Below are 17,154 nucleotides of genomic sequence, written 5' to 3'. Positions count from 1 at the left end.
CCTGTGATGACCTAGATGGGTGGGATGGGGGGGCAGGGTGGTGGGAGGGAGGTCCAAGAGGGAGGGGATATAGGTATACATATAGCTGATTCACTTCATTGTACAGCAGAAACTAAGACAACATTGTAAAGCAATTATACTCCAATAAAAAAAAAAAAACTACTGATGAACCCCACCAACTTGGGTATTAATAGTTTCCATTTTCATCCTCTTTCCTGTTGAGACCATCAACACTCTTAGATGCATCCTTTTAACATCTTAATTCCACTAATCATCTTCATTATTCTTGTGTTTTCTATTCACAGAAGTCTATGGAAATTTAGTTCCCATCATGCTTAAAATATCGAAAAAGTTGTTTAGATATAGTCCCTTAGCTAATATAAATTAGCTAATATCCAACACACAGAGAACCCAAAGAATGGTGCCAAACATCCTTTCCCCCAAATTGCCTTAAAGTATGTATTATATCAGCCTCAGTTGGACAGCTAGAAGTTCATTCTCTCTATGCCCTATTGCTTGATACATCATTTCATACACATACTTGAATCAAGAGTTCTGACTTCACTCTTCCCTGTATGCCTCAGGGTTAAGGCCAGGGTGACTGTTGATCCAGACTCCATCAAAGGAGAGAAATGAGTCCCTTCATTTTTGTAGGAATCAGCTTAGGTCATTCAGATTTTCAGAGTGAAATATGGCCAAGACGTATAAATATAGTAAGGCCATAAATATAACTCATTACACAACTTAAATGTGAAGAAAAATGCACTTAATATATCACACTTTTCATCAGGAGCTCCTACCCTGTAACTAATGAGAAGAAAACAACTTTCCATCAATTACAAAAAATAAGTCAATTCAATAATTTAAATAGTCCTTTTAGAATTATGCAGTCTCCCTCCTTCGGATAAAATGCTCAGTCACTCAGATAGCTTCCCGACACCTTCTCTTTCTAAGAGGATATCTGGATACAAAGGATCAGAAAAGAAACAGATTATTTGAACTAGTTACTTAGATATCCAAATCAAAGGCATTTTTAAGCTGGTGGTTATTTGTTATATCTTGTGTAGCTTGTGATTGGTGCTCTCCCAGCTTCACCAGGGCTTACTGACACTCCCTGGGTGACTTGGGCTCTGGCAGGCACCATAGACCCATATGGGACATCCAGCTGACCTCAACTCAGATGGTTCAATCAGATGCCCTTATTACAGAGGCCCTTTGTCCCCACCATGTGACCCCCTTTATGAAAACACCCTCACACAGATATCTTTAGCTGTGCCTAGGCTCCATCTCTTCTGTACAGAAACCAAAGAAGACCCAATAAAGCTAAACACAGGAGTTCCTTTTGCCTGTATGTCACATGGCCCTAAGTTTAAGGTCACTCCACAAGTTGGTACAAGAGCAGTTCAGTAGGTGACTTTCTTCCAGGATCTGAAGCTTGAGGTACAGAATGGAGTCCCCTCTGCCCTCATCATTAGGCTATGCTCGCTTATCTAACACTCCTCCCCATGGGTCTTCCTATAGGCAGAAGAGGGGGAAATTGGGATACCTCTATCTACCATACTCACTCTGTCCCTCTTTCTCTGTCTTCTGCTTCCCACAATCTCAAATTGCCAGAAAGTTGTGGCTTTTTCTTTTGTCACATTCCCCTTCCAATACGCCACATCCTCCCTCCTCACTCCTGTTGATTCTACTGTGGCTAGGAAAATTTTCTGTAAATACTGTGGAGGACATTAACATCTGAGCCCTCCAAACTTAGTGTTAGACCTTCTTTTCGCATTCTGGCTGAAACTAGGCCAAAACTTTCCCCAAGAGGATGGATGCTTCAGACCATTTAGGGCAAGGTTATATGCTCTGAAAAGTAAAAGAGAAAATCACAGTCATAATTTTCTAATCTTTACCTTATTGAGTTAACTTTTAGCTTGCTAATACTGGTCCCTGCTATTGTTATACCAAAAAACAAAACAAAACAAAACAAACTTTCTCCAGATGAGGAGGGAATAGAACAAAGGGGAAAAAAATGACTCAAAATTCATTCTGCTGAAAGAATATTCTTGGGTTGTATAAAGATATCTGCCCAGTAATGTTTAAAATTATAAATGTTTAAAATGTTTAAAATATATCCCTTGGGCAGATACTTTTTAACAATATCTTTAGATATGAAAAATAAAGAAGCCAAGCCTCAGGAAGCCTCAGGATTTAACAACTTTATTTGTTGGATTTTTTTCCTTCATATTTTGCATATTTGTCCATTAAATGGCAAGGTAGAATTCTATGTTATTTTCAAAGAGGCTTAATTTACTTTAAAGTTCTTTATAAACTTAATTTTATTGACTTTAAGTTCTACAGTTTTAATTTTGTTTGTTTATCAAAGACTGTTCTTACTGATCATGGAACATTTTACCAATAATCTTATTCACATATACAAGCCAGGTGTAGCTTGTTTTTTAATTCCTATAAGCCTCTGTGGATCTGGATGTTACTGAAGCTGTTAAAAGTATCCATGAATTCTTCCTGTCTAAAGTGTTTCCTGTATTCACTCTCATTTACTATGGTAATTTACAGCATAGTTTTAAATATTCAAAATATGAATAATCTTTCTAGTTATGCTTAAAGAATCATTTCCTCTATGAAGTCCCACAACTATTTTGATTCTATAAGTTTAGAGCTCATATCTTTAAAGATGCCCAAGGAATTTAGTCACCCTGGAGCAAAAAAACGTGCTTAAGAAAAAAAAAAAATGTCATGAAGAACCTAGGGGTAAGACAGGAATAAAGACACAGACCTACTAGAGAATGGACGTGAGGATATGGGGAGGGGGAAGGGTAAACTGTGACAAAGCGAAAGAGAGGCATGGACATATATACACTACCAAACGTAAGGTAGATAGCTAGTGGGAAGCAGCCGCATAGCACAGGGAGATCAGCTTGGTGCTTTGTGACTGCCTGGAGGGGTGGGATAGGGAGGGTGGGAGGGAGGGAGACGCAAGAGGGAAGAGATATGGGGATATATGTGTATGTATAACTGATTCACTTTGTTATAAAGCAGAAACTAACACACCATTGTAAAGCAATTATACGCCAATAAAGATGTAAAAAAAAAAAAGAGTTAACATCTTTATTGATTTAAGGGAGTCATAACTCTAAGAATATAAATTTGAGATTCCTGGTCCCATCTTGTAATCAACATTGTTGGAAATTAAGAGTAAATGCTACCTGTTAGAAACCATTGTAGAAATAATTTTCTTAGGTGGAAAATAAATGTAGGTGTCTATGGACATAGCCATGCCTACAGTATATTAGAAATGAACCACTAATCAGTACCTAGGCTTGAGGAATATTGTATTTATCTTCTAGCTACTGAATGAAGCTACTGAAATAGCTGATTATGTTTATACTCCAAAAGAAATTTATAGATAATAATAGCTTCCCTTTTGAAGTGACTTCTGCCTGTCCGTATGTGTTGTCTTTTGCAGCAAATCAATTCTCAGGTCTATGTTATTCAGCACAACATTACAGAGTGAGCCTCCCAAAGAACTGATAGCTCCAGGAGTGTGGGATATAAGTCAGCCATCCCCAGTGACCCTGCAGGTAAGTGTCAGGCTATGAGATTAAAGTACACACAGCAAGTGTTGGTTGATAAGTAGCTTGTCGTCAATTACAGAAACAATTTTCTTCCAGGATCACACATTTTAATAGTCTTCTCTTTCTCCAGCCTTCTGGGATTTGTAAAATCTCTATTGCTTTTATTTTGCATTCAGTATTCTCAAAGCACTTTTCTCTCAGCTTACATAATAGCAATTTCAAGCCATTCTGTGTCAAACACAATCATGAAGGAGAGGGATGGAGTGCTGCCATGAATCTACTCATTATACGTATTCATTTTTCTTTCCTTTGTCTAAAAACAGTCATTAGTATATATTATTAACTTGGTACCTTATTCACACCTGCCTCTTCATTGTGTCATGTTTCCTTAAAATTTCTTTTGTTGTGTGTTTCCTAAATGACTAGCAATTACCTGGATAGTGGGGGAGAAACTGCAAACAAAAATCCTTTCTTTTTCCTTAAAGGCTCTCTACTTTCTGCTATTTGTAATCATGAATGAAAGGTGGTTAATGATTCCAGGCTTTGGTCCTTTCTACTCAGAGAATTTTTTTCTCACTTTCCTCATTTTTTCATGATTATAAGTGACAAGATTCATCAGATACCTGAAGCATGGACGTTCCCATACATGGCAATGCAGGGAATATGGACTTTCCATCTCCATCGGGAAAACTGGGCAGCATTCTGTAGAACAGGATTTTTCAACCTCAGTACTATTGACATTTTAGACAGGATAAGTTTGTTGTGGGGACTGTCCTGTGCATTGTAGGATACTTGGCAGCATCCTTGACTTTTACCCACTAGGTGCCAGTAGCACTTCCCCAGTTCTGACAATCAAAAATGCCTCGAAATATTGTTAGATGATCTCTAGGGGTAAATTTGCCTTCAGTGAGGATCACTACACTAGAGGGAACTAGTGCAGTCCGGAGGTATGTAAAATTGCCAGGTTTGGGTTGAGGGGTGTGAGGGACAAAGTTTAGCAAAATGGACAGTAAGATGTTAAAAAACGGTAAAGAAAAATAACACTAATAAAAATGTGGCTTTCACTCTGAAGGATGGAGGATGTCCCCCCCGCCACCAGACAGTAGCCAAAGATCCACTTCGAATCCATGGACATGATGATAAAAAAGAGTGGTTGTTCAGGGTGGATCTTGGCACAACATCCTGACACTCAGCATTGATGGCTTACTGATTAGCAGATGTTTCCTCGTAACAGGATAGCTACTTTCTTTGAGAGGATGAGTGCATTTCTTATCAGACTATTTCTTGCCAGATCCAAACCACCTGAGCTTAACCAAAATCTTCCAAGTCTGACCACTGCCAGAGCTTTGTGGATATGAATTTATGAGTATCTGGGCCTTTAGCAGCAGTGGTGGGGTGGAGGATGTAAGGGAGACTATCAGATGAGACCCGCCTTGATTCTTCTCAGATGAAGGGAACAGCTGCTTTAGGAACACAGGTCTTGGAAGTGGAATCTGAAGCGAAGTTTCGAGCATTCGACAGCAGCATAGATTTCAAAGCAGAGACCTGGAGCCATGACAGAATTTATCTTACAAAAAAAGGAGAGAGGGCATGGAAATAATTCAACAGTATGCAAAAACATTAAATTATCTGCTTTTACAAAATAATTTCAAATGGTATAGACATAGAGGGAAATGTCTCAGATGTTTTTACTTGATGATGAAATATACAAAATAAAATAGGAGTTACTAAGGTATTAAAGTTAAAAGCCTTAATAACCAGCACCACTCTAATTACACACACCTAAATTTAGAGCAGAATTTTCAACCTAAAGATTATGAGATGGTAAGGAAATTAGAAGCAAGTTCTGCCACCAGTGTTGTTAAGGAGTCAGGGTGGGTCTCAAGGGAAAGATGTCAGGCTGAGAGTTAGGAAATCTGGAGTCTAGTCTTAGCTCTTTAATAGTAAACTTTATGACTGTGAACAAGTCATTTAACCTTATATTTTCACCTGCGTGCAATGAAAGAACTGTACAGTACTATGCCTGTCCAACTTCTTTCAGGTCTGTACTTTGCTGACTGTCTATATTAGATGGACAATTACTGCCACACTGTTGCCACCACAGTATGATAAGGGATATATGTTACAGAACTTGATTCCTTCAAGTCAGTCTTGTTTTTTTCATGCTGTGCTGCTGATTGGAAGCAGTGGATAGAGTGAAGTAGATCTGAGTTCAGACATGGAGACAAATTGTTATATGATTCCATCAGCCTGTACCTCCCTCAACTTCCTCCCTCTCTCTGTATACAATCTAGTAGAGTGACTCATAATTTAAGCCCTAAGAACAGAGCTGTTTTAGTTAATGTTGCTCTTGTTTTGTTTTATGTTTCTCTACTTACTCATCTTCTCATTCATGTCTAAATTCACTATATTTTGGTTTATTTGTCCTCACCACACTGAACTATTGTCAGGCAACCCGCTAATTTCTAGTTGCCAAATCCAGTGCTTGTTCTCGTTCCTCTTCATACTAGCGCTCTCTCTGCAATTTTTGGCACTGTCTCTTCCCCATTACAGAACACTCTTCCCCTCTGTTTCTGGCCTAGGTTTCTCTTCACACTCTCTCTGGTTATTCTTTCTCTGTCTTCTTTCCGGACTCCTCTTCTTCTGCTAGTCCCCACTGTTGCCAGTTCTCAGGGATTCCATCTGCTGCCCTTTGCTATTCTCGGTAGATATATTCTCCCTGAGAGAATTTCATTAAAGCTTTATTGAGATATACTTCACATACCGTACAATCCTCCCATTTAAAGTGTGCAATTCAGTGTTTTCTAGTATTTTCACAGATGTGTGCAACTAATCTCACCAACGTCAACTTTAGAGCATTTTCATTTTTATAAAGAAATCTCATAACTTTTAGCTATCACTTCCTAGTCCCAACTCTAAGCAACTACTAATGTACTTTCTGTCTCTGTAGATTCACCTATTCTGCCCATTTCATATAAATGGAATCATACAATGTGTGTTCTTTTGTGGCTAGATTCTTTTACTTAGCATAATGTTTCAAAATTCATCCACTTTGTAGCATATATCAGTACTTATTTCTTTTTTATTGTTGAATAATATTACATTATATAGCTATACCACACTTTATCCACTTATTAGTTGATATGCATTTAGATTGTTTCCACCTTTTGGCTATTAAGAATAGTGCTGCTATGAACATTCATATACAAATTTGTGTGTGAACATATGTTTTCATTTATCTTGGGTGTATACCCAGCAGTGGAATAACTGGGTCTCATTCATTCCTAAGGTTTTATTTATAGTATCTTGCAGGTTCACTTCTAAGTCTGTATCTTTAGTTCAGACTCCTTTACACCACAAGCTTCAGACAAATATAAGCACGTGCCTGCCTAGCTTCTCACCTGGATATTCTGTAGACAGCTTCAAAGACAACACATCCCAAACTGAGCTCACCATCCTCTCAGAATGCTTTCACTCCCTGAATTATTTATGTCTGTTCATGCCCCCAGATACACTGAGCTGTTTCACTTGTCTCCTTCTTTCTTGCTACTCATATTCAGTCCACACTATATTTTGCCAACATATCTCCATGTGTTCCTCATGTCTGTCCTCACAATTCCCCACCTCATCTGCCCTAGTTCAACAGTTCCCTCCTAGGTTACAACGGTTTAGATGTTTTTTTTCTTGGCTTTAGTTTTGTTATTCTCTAATGCAAAATCCACAAGTGTGATCCTTCTAAAATGTAAATCTGAACCTGCCACTCTCCCATTTATACTCTTCAAGAACTCAGCGCTACCTAGAGAATTAAGGATGAGCAATACAACGTAGCCCCCTCCACTGTTTCCCTTGCCACTCCTTGACTGACAGTGTTGCTCCAGCAACACTGAAAGAGTTATAGTTTCTGACATGCATTGTCCTGCTTTTACCTTATGTGCATTTATGAATACTATTCCCTGCCTGCAATGTATCTACCGTCTTCCCTTCACCATCTACTGCCCATCTCTCAGGCTTAGTGTCTGTAATTGTTATTCACCTTTTAGGATCCATGGACCCTTCTCTAGGGATCTCTCTCTTACCCCCTCCTCTCTTTCCACTCCAAGCAGGGTTAAGTGCCCTTCCTCTATATTCACATAATAGCCAATAAGATTTTTATCAACACATTTACATTATATTTCTTTCTCAAGAACTTCTTTCCCATTGACTTCTTGATTTTTGAGGACATTGACAGTGTTTTATCCCCAGAATCTAGCATAGCACCAGGAATACAGTATTTGTAAATTACTGATATGTGTCCATACCTCTGATCGCTACAATAATCAAACCTACAGATATTTCTAAACTTAGCACTTTGGTCCGCTTGTTGGAATTCTGATAGATACCACTATGTTCAGTTTTTCTTCTTGTGTGAGCAGTCCTTCTCTTTAAACCATAGTTCTTACCTCCTCATTCATGCAAAGTATTTTCCTTTACCTAGCATTTCATTACCTGCTTATCCTTAATTATCAGCAATGTCATGGGGAGGCAACAGTCTTATTATTGGTACCTGGTCCTTAGACCACAGTACAGTTTGTGCGCTAATGTAGCATAGGTTCTTTTCTCTTCACTACTGAACCACTATATGGGTCCCTCTTTTACAGCTCCTTCCTTGAGACTCACAGCAATTGCCATCTAGTTAGTAGGCATCCTTCCCTCCCTTGAACTGCATAGAACTTATGGTCCAATATTTGTGTGCCTTATAATATCCAAACTACATCTACAGTCAGGCTGCATTTCTTTGAACAAACTGAAAGAATCATGGGGGTCTGAGCAAGCCCATGGACACCTTATTGGCATGGTTGTGGATCATGGACACTAGGGACATTCACAGCAGCTCCTTCAAGGAATTCCAAGACATGAAGTCATAGTAGAAACCGTGGTGGCCAAGTGTAAGTGGAAAAGGATGAGGGAGGAAGTAAAGTAAGATGGATAAGTGGAACACAAGAAGCTAATATTCAAATGTTTAAGGAGGTATGAATTAGAAGTTTGGATGACTGAGTCTGAGTATTTGCCTGTACCCCAGAAGAAAGAGCCTCATAATTGTTTTTGCTTGAAAATAGGAGTATATCTTCAACACTTGACAAATAGGTGTCATGGCACATGCAGTGCACACATTAAAAGAATGCTCCTGGAGCATTCCATTAAAAAAAAAGACTGAGGCCAAGGCCAGACTTAGTGGCTCATGACCACAGAAGGAGAAGTGTCACATGTTTGCCATTAATAACTTGAAACACAGCTTTGAGGTGCTATATACATATTGTACCCTATTTTAATTGTTAATGTTTACCTTTTCCTCCTCCATAATGCATACTACTCAAAAGAATTCTAGGGCAGCAGTTGGCAAACTGTCAGGGCAGGAGGAGCCATGAGCCCGAGCTGCACGCAGCGGCCGCACGGCAAAACAGAAAGCCAGCTGAACAGAGTGCTCAGAGTGGCACTGGCAGCCATGACGCAGGCAACCCGGGCAACCCGGGCGGCCCAAACAGACTCACAGGAAGCCTTCGTGACTCCAACTGCTCCGCGGACTGCAAGCTGTGGCGGCACAGCCCCGCTACAGCCGTCGCAGTCTCTGTGGGGCTAGCAGAAGCCATTTTGCTTTTTCACTTACCACCTCATTTCTACTCTAGTCGCTTGGACAACAAGCCGTGTGACTGACAGGGTCTTGGTGCTCTGGCTAGGTGTCAAGCCTGTGCCTCTAGGTGTGAGAGTCACGTTCAGGACACTGGTCCACCAGAGACCTCTGCGCTCCACTTAATATCAAACAGCGAGATCTCCATCTCAACGCTAAGACCCAGCTCCACTCAACGACCAGCAAGCTACAGTGATGAACACCCCAAACAACTAGCAAGACAGGAGCACAACCCCATCCACTAGCAGAGAGGCTGCCTAAAATCATAATAAGGTCACAGACACCCCAAAACACACCACTGTATGTGGTCCTGCCCACCAGAAACACAAGATCCAGCCTTATCCATCAGAACACAAGCACCACTCCCCTCCAACAGGAGGCCTACACAACCCGCGGAGGGGCCACAACAGTGAGAGGCCCGCATACCCCCCAAAAAAAAAACTACAATGAGGTGTCACCTCCCACCAGTCAGAATGGCCATCATCAAAAAATCTACAAACAATAAATGCTGGAGAGGGTGTGGAGAAAAGGGAACCCTCTTGCACTGTTGGTGGGAATGTAAATTGATGCAGCCACTATGGTGAACAGTATGGAGTTTCCTTAAAAAACTAAAAATAGAACTACCATACGACCCAGCAATCCCACTCCTGGGCATATACCCTGAGAAAACCATAATTCAAAAAGAGTCATGCCAAATGTAAAATAGATAGCTAGTGGGAAGCAGCCACATAGCACAGGGGGATCAGCTCAGTGATTTGTGACCACCTAGAGGGATAGGATAGGGAAGATGGCAGGGAGATGCAATAGGGAGTATATATGGGGATATATGTATATGTATAGCTGATTCACTTTGTTATAAAGCAGAAAGTAACACACCATTGTAAAACAATTATACTCCAATAAAGATGTTAAAAAAAAAAGAGTTCTTGGGCAAATACGTTAACACATACTTTGGGTGATTTTCTCTTTTGTGAAAAATTAGAACAAGAAACAATTGGGGAAAATCCTAATTTTTTCTATAAGTGGCTCAAGAATCAGTAACTGTTTGCCTTCATAACATATGAAGATATGCAGTTTGTATAGGACCCCATTCATGTATCAGAAATGAAAAAAAATTTTCATAATTGAAATATATCAAAGAATTTATTATGGATTGTTCACAGGGAGCTTCTGTATTCTCATCTACTACTGTATTCTCATCTATTACCTTTAGTTTCTCATCTACCCTGCCTTTACTTAGGACCAACATAAAATTGAATTAGCTCATTAAATACTATTTCTAGTATTTTTGTTTTATGTGTTTAAAACATTTGGATACATAAAGAGTAAAGTGTAACATGCTAATACTGCAGGCACTTCTCTCCAAGGCATCAAGATTACTCTTTCTGTCAAGAGGCAAAATTTACTATAATATTGCTTTGGTTTAGCACTTCTGTTAGTTCTTTTTTCATGTTGGAATAGTAACTGATAATTATAACAAATTTATACCAAAAACAAATTTTGCAACAAATTGCAAAGGTTACAGAATAAAATTGCTGACTTTTTCAAACAAGAGCCCAAATAGATTAAACTGCATCTCACACTCTACCTTATAATACTCTTCCATTTTCTCTGAGATAACAACCTAAGGTAGTTCAGCAGAGAAAAATAAATTCTTTAGATTTTCTAATATGAAAATGAAAAATAATATATGATACTCCTAAGCAAATATTTTGGGCAGTAAAATATTTAGCTCATTTACATACTTGGAAACTGTATTTTTTTGTTAACTATTATTTTATTTACTAGAATCAAATTATCACTTAAACATGGTTTAGTGGAAAGCATGTTGAGCCAGGAAGAAAGAAGGCCTGCATTCTAGCTCTGTCTATAAAGCTGAACTATAGAGCCACAGCAAAAATATTCTATTTGGTTTTATACTCGTGAAACAGATCTTTACCAGAGAAGATTTCACTATCATGTCCACAGAGTGGTTCACAGATTTCAGATAGTAGAGACCAACATAAAGTAACTCTTTTTATTTTATCAAGTGATTATATGAAAAAAGTATAATTACCATCTATAATTTTCATCATTTAATAATAGAAAGACATTTTAGTAATGAAAATTGGAAAGGATGTAATTTCAGCACTAAACAAAAATGTAACATTTAACTGTATGAAAAGTTCATATGTTATTATTTTTCTCATTTTTTCTAAGATAATGTTACAGTCTACTAATTTATATACCATTTATATAAATAATTGAGGATTTGCCAAATATCATGTATATTTAAACACCAAGTCCAAACTGTAATGCTTCTTTTAAAATTATTTTTAAATAATAAAAAGCACAGAAAATATAGAGTATTTATTTTACTTTAGTTTCTATAAATCTAAGATATAAATCATTACATTAAAAATGCATTTTTCAGGTGTTTGATACATGGCAAACCATTTTATTTATTTCAGATTGATTTTCCATCTACTGAGTGGGAATATATGAAACTTGATTCTGAAGAGAATAGAAGTGATCTTGAAGAACCACCAAAAGAATGTTTAAAACATATTGCCAGACTTTCACAGAAACAGTCTCCCTTACTGTAAGTGACCCAGTTCTTGGGAGGGAATTTTGCCTGCTGTTCATGATACCAGCAGTCATACTAGAAGCACTCATATCTTTCAAGAGTGAGCCTTCTTTCCCACGTAACTCCTTTCATTTCCTAAAATCATGCCTGTTGGATGATCAACTGATGTTTAGGAAATAAATTAGTAATTTTTCATGGTTTTTTAAAGATTTTTTTTCCCCTTGGGGCATTTAGTAACTTTGTTTGGTCAAAGGAAAAATAAAAGGATTGGAGATCATTCAGTTCAAAACAACAAAGCAGAGACTGATACAGATCAGCATTTAACAGTGATAAAACATTGCTCAGTCCTTCAAGTAGGACAGGAAAATGTCCTACTAAACAGGAAAATGGAAAATTTAATTATAATGGCAGATTAAAAAAGAACAGAAATAGATCATGTTTTAATAGCACTAAATTAGTAACTAAGGAATACTTAAATTTTGTCAAACAGTAATTCTCTGGGGAAAAAAAAAAGACCAGGAAGAATTATAAGAGAATACTAATTCTCTCTTTGTAATTACTATTTGACTTTAATATTTGGTAATATCTAAGCCACAGCTTATGGTGCTCATTACTAACATGGAAAAAGCATAAAACTAAGAAAGCAACTCTGTGTGTGTGTGTGTGTGTGTGTGTATATATACACACGCATATATTTGTGGTGATATACATATATAACATAATAAAGCATTTTATTCCAAGAATAAGAAATTATTTAAAGGTTTTGAATGGGGTAGTCATGTGATCTGAATAATCGTTTTGAGTGATTCTTTTGACTACAAGTTGAAGAATGGATTGGAGAGGAAGTAAGTGGAAGCAAGCAGTACAGCAGAGTAGCTTATGTAATATTTTAGTCAGGAGGTCGTGGTCACTAGAACTAGGGAGATGGCAGTGGACACTGGGAATAATGGCTAGATTTGAAGCATATTTGGAAGTTGAGAAGACATGACTTCATGATTATTAGTAAATAGGAGTTAAGTCAATTAAAAAACCAAAGAATCAAGTTAAGTCAATGGAGAATCTAAGGTTTTTGAATTGATGAACTGGGCAGATGTTAGAGTCATTTTCTAGAGGAGGAATAAGTTTGAGACCGTCCAGACTGAGGTGTTGAATGTGATCAAGCATTCCATTTTGGGTAATCTTGTTACTCCCCTGATCTCTAATTTCAACTTGTCTTACTCTTTTCCTCATTCACTTCAAGCCAGTGACATCAGTTTGCTTCACATACTTCACATGTGCTATATTCCCTCTCCCATCTCAAGGCCTTCTTATTTGGTGTTTCCTCTACATGAAATACTCCTTCCTAGTTCTTCACATGACTGAATCATCTCACCCTATAGGTCTTCACTTAATTGTGATCTTCTCAAAGAGCCCTTCTTTGATCACCCTACCTAATGGAGTTTTACTCTCTTTGCAATCTATCTTATTACCTTTTATGTTATCACACTTAGCAGAATCTATTATCATCTTGTTTATTAATGTGTTTTTTTCTTATTAGCTTGTAAGAACTGAGAGAACAAGGATCCTATCTGTCTTGTTTATCACTACATTTCCAGTGTTCTACACTGTGCCTGATAAATAATATGTGTAAAATAAATGTTATAATGAATAAAGTTCCTTTGCATAGAATTTGGTATAAAAATTACCTTAAGGATTGAAAATGTTTAAAGACTCTTATACTAGACTATTGTCATCTTAACTAGGTGAAGCGTCTTTTTATACTCCTTAATCAAAAATATAAAACCTTGCATTTAACAAGTGTGTCACATATCAGAGGCTGATATATTTGTAATGAGAGATTTTTAATATATAAAAAGATACTATACTTTGAAATTTTAAAATATTCAAACAAAAAATATCAAAACCAACAAATAATAAGCACAGTAACTGCCTTTAAATATTAAAGGTTTGTGTTTTTAAATTAACCCCAGTGATTTCTAACTGGTTTTATACTTCAGTTTCTATTTAAGAGAATAACTTATACTATAAAATAAGTAACATTTTCCTCTGTTTCACCCACTCAAATACAATTATCAGTGCTCAGTAGAGTACAATTTCATTCTGGACTGTGAAAACAGATGGAGACCAGCCTTCAATGTGATAAAACTTGTGTTAGAAACAGATTAAATTCATTTTCAAAATACCACATTTTATCATTTAGTTGGTGACTTAATTATTCCTTCTTTCAAATTGATCAAATGTAATCAGTCATAAAGTTCAGACTCAATGAAATTCAATGAAAATGTACCTATAATATTTGTAAAAATAAGAAAAACACCTTCTTGATGACAGCTAAAAGAATATGTCAGATATAAAGAAAATCCTGGAACATAAGGTATAAAATAATTTGGTATGAAAGAAATTATGCTTCCACTTCTAGCCATGAAGATTACCTATTACTAGACTAATCCTCCTGAATTAAAGAAATATGACACAAGAAAAATACATATGAAACAACTGCTCTCAGAAATTGAACAGACAGGCCTTAAGGTGAATGCATGAATAAAGTGACTTTCAGCCCAGAGGCATTTTCTGTACCATAGATCTGGGAGGTATAATTAAAGAAGAGCATGCAGGTCTTGCTGAGATTTAAAAAAAAAAAAAAAAAAAAAGACAGAGATCGGAGTTTATTGATGCTGAGGCAGCTGGAATTTACAGAGCATAATAGTAGAGAAAAGGAAGATGTACAGGTTAGGAGCTACAGAAATATGTATTGGTGTCCCCTTATATATTTAGCTGAGTACTAAGCTACTCTTGAGCAGATAGAGATTTCGTAGGGATTGCTAAAGAACTGCTACAGGGAGATGTGAAATAAATGTAGATTCTAGAGGTTGCCCAATGCTGGGAGACATAGAAATTCTGACTAGTAATAATAGAGAAAGATCACCACACCCCAGCATTCAATAAAGAAATCAGAAAGATGCATATTAGGAGTAAGTGTGCTCTAGCCCAAGATTAAGGAGTATACTTGGTCTAGCCTAACAAATCGTAAAAACAAGCCTCAAAAGGATCAAGCTGCTCTGCTAGTAATTAAACAGACTACTAAAAAAATTGAAACATTCAACACTCAAAAGATAGCAAAATGCAGAATTTTAAAGGTTTAGTGTACAATCAATAATTGCTAGACATAGGAAGAGTTAGGAATATATAACCATAGTCCAAGATGGGGCAAAGCAGTTTACAGAAACAGATCCAAATATTTTACAACTATTATAAAGACTTTTATGGATTTAAATAAAAAGATATGTATGAGTGAACAAATGAAGTCTCAGTAGAAAAATGGAAATTTAGGAACTGAAAAACAATATCTAAATTTTTTTAAAAATCACTGGAAAAGCTTAATAGATTGCATAATGAAGAAAAAAAGAACAGTGATCTTGAAGAATGGGCCATAGAAATTATCCATGTTGAAGTACAGAAAGAACAAAACCTGAAAATAGTGATAGAGCCTTGTGACCTGTGGGGCAATATCAGGTAATATAATATGTGTGTATTGGACACACAGGAGAGAAGAGAGGGATTGAAGTAAAAAAAAAAAAAAAAAACCTGAAAGAAATAATAGCCAAAATTTTACAAGTTTGATTTAAAAAAAAATCAACCCACAGATATAAGAAGCTTAGCAAATCCCAAGCATGTGTGCATGTGCACACACACACACCACCTTAGCACATTATAGTCAAATTTCTGAAAACTAAAGATAAAGATACATTTTTTTCTAACACATTAGAGAAAATCAACAAATTGCATCCATGGGAACAACTATAATTCAGCAGATTACTCATTAACTGAGGATTTCTCATTAGAAGCAATGGAAGCCAAAAGACATTATAACATTATCTTGCATTTTGAAAGGGGAAAAGAAAATACATCAACTTAAAATTCTATAACCAGTAAAATTACATTTCAAAAATCAAGGCAAAATTAAAACATTTTCAACTAAGCACAGCTGAGTTAGTTATAAGCTCATCTGTACTATAAGAAATCTTAAAGAAAATATTTCATGCTAAAAGAAGTGGTAAGTAGATGGACACTCAAATCTACAAGAATAAATGAAAAGCACCACAAAGGGAAAATAGGTAGATAATAAAAACACACATTTTTTTACACATTTATTAATTTATTAAAAAAAAATAATTGTTTAAACAAAAATCACAATATACAGCTGGGTTTGCAATATATGAAAGTAAAATGTGTAACAACTACAATAAGAATGAGAAATAGAAAAATAAAAGCATAGTTTTCTAAGATTCTTATACATAAGGTAGTGTAACATTAATTGTGGTTGGCTGTGATATGCTAAAAAAGAATATTATAATCTTGAAAGAAAGCACACCCCCCCAAATTTTAAGAGTACATTTAAAAGTCAAAAAGATGACAAAAATTAAATTTAAAAAAATCCAAAAGAAAGCAGGAGAAAAGGAGAAATAGTTTGGACAAAAAAATTAATAACAATATGGTTGATTTAAGCCCAATCATGTCAATATTCTGTTAAATATAAATTAATAAAAACCCCAATTAAAAGGCAGAAATTGTTAGCCTACATTACAAAAGTAATATCCAACTTTATGCTGTTTACAGGCATATATTTTAAAATAAGAATTCAGCTTGATTATAGTTAAAAGAATGGAAAAAGATATACAAGGAAAATCATACCATCTTGAAATATTTGGAAAAAAAATTTGACAAAATTCAACACCCATTCATGATAAAAACTCACAAAACAAGGAGTAGAATGGAACTTCCTCAGACTTCAACTCCTGAGTTGAATCTAGATCTATGGAAAAATCTAGAGTTAACCTCGTATTAAGTGGTGCAAGAATGAGTGCTTTCCCCCTGAACTGGGAACAAAGCAAAGATATTTGTCTAAATATTCCTCTTCAGTGTGATACACTGTATCACACTGTGTATCAGTGTGATACACATGATAATGTGAAATATTACAACTACTTCAGAGAATAGTTTGACAGTTTCTTCAAAAGTTAAACAAAAATGTGACATACAACCAACTCATTCCCCTCCTTGGTACTTTCTAGGGGAAATGAAAAATACACCCATATGAACACATGCACACAAATGTTCTCAGCAGCTTTATTCATAATATCCCCAAACAGGAAACAACACAGATGTCCATCAAATATGAAAAAGGATAAGCAAATTGTGATATATTCATACAAAGGAAGAGTACTCATTAATTAAAAGGAATAATCTACTGATACACTCAACAATATGGGTAATTTAAAAAACATTATACTGAGTGAAAGAAGCTATAACTAAAAGAATATTTATGATTCCATTTATATGAA

The 17,154-nt window shown here is 36.2% G+C and overlaps 1 protein-coding gene across 6 annotated transcripts in view; it reads left to right on the top strand.

Annotated features, from left to right (window-relative positions):
- The window catches only part of PIK3C2G (phosphatidylinositol-4-phosphate 3-kinase catalytic subunit type 2 gamma), a 366,119-nt gene that overhangs the window by 107,732 nt on the left and 241,233 nt on the right, over positions 1–17,154 (top strand). For all 6 annotated transcript variants that reach the window (XM_019936917.3, XM_019936884.3, XM_073788986.1 and 3 more), the window contains 2 exons: positions 3,473–3,587; positions 11,697–11,827. In XM_019936917.3, coding sequence (XP_019792476.2) covers positions 3,473–3,587; positions 11,697–11,827 — 246 coding nt within the window. The remainder of the gene's footprint in view (positions 1–3,472; positions 3,588–11,696; positions 11,828–17,154) is intronic.

Source organism: Tursiops truncatus, chromosome 11 (genome assembly GCF_011762595.2).
Source record: "Tursiops truncatus isolate mTurTru1 chromosome 11, mTurTru1.mat.Y, whole genome shotgun sequence".
NCBI lineage: Eukaryota > Metazoa > Chordata > Mammalia > Artiodactyla > Delphinidae > Tursiops > Tursiops truncatus.
The sequence above is the reverse complement of the archived record's forward strand: the minus strand, read 5'-3'. Positions and strand labels throughout refer to the sequence as shown.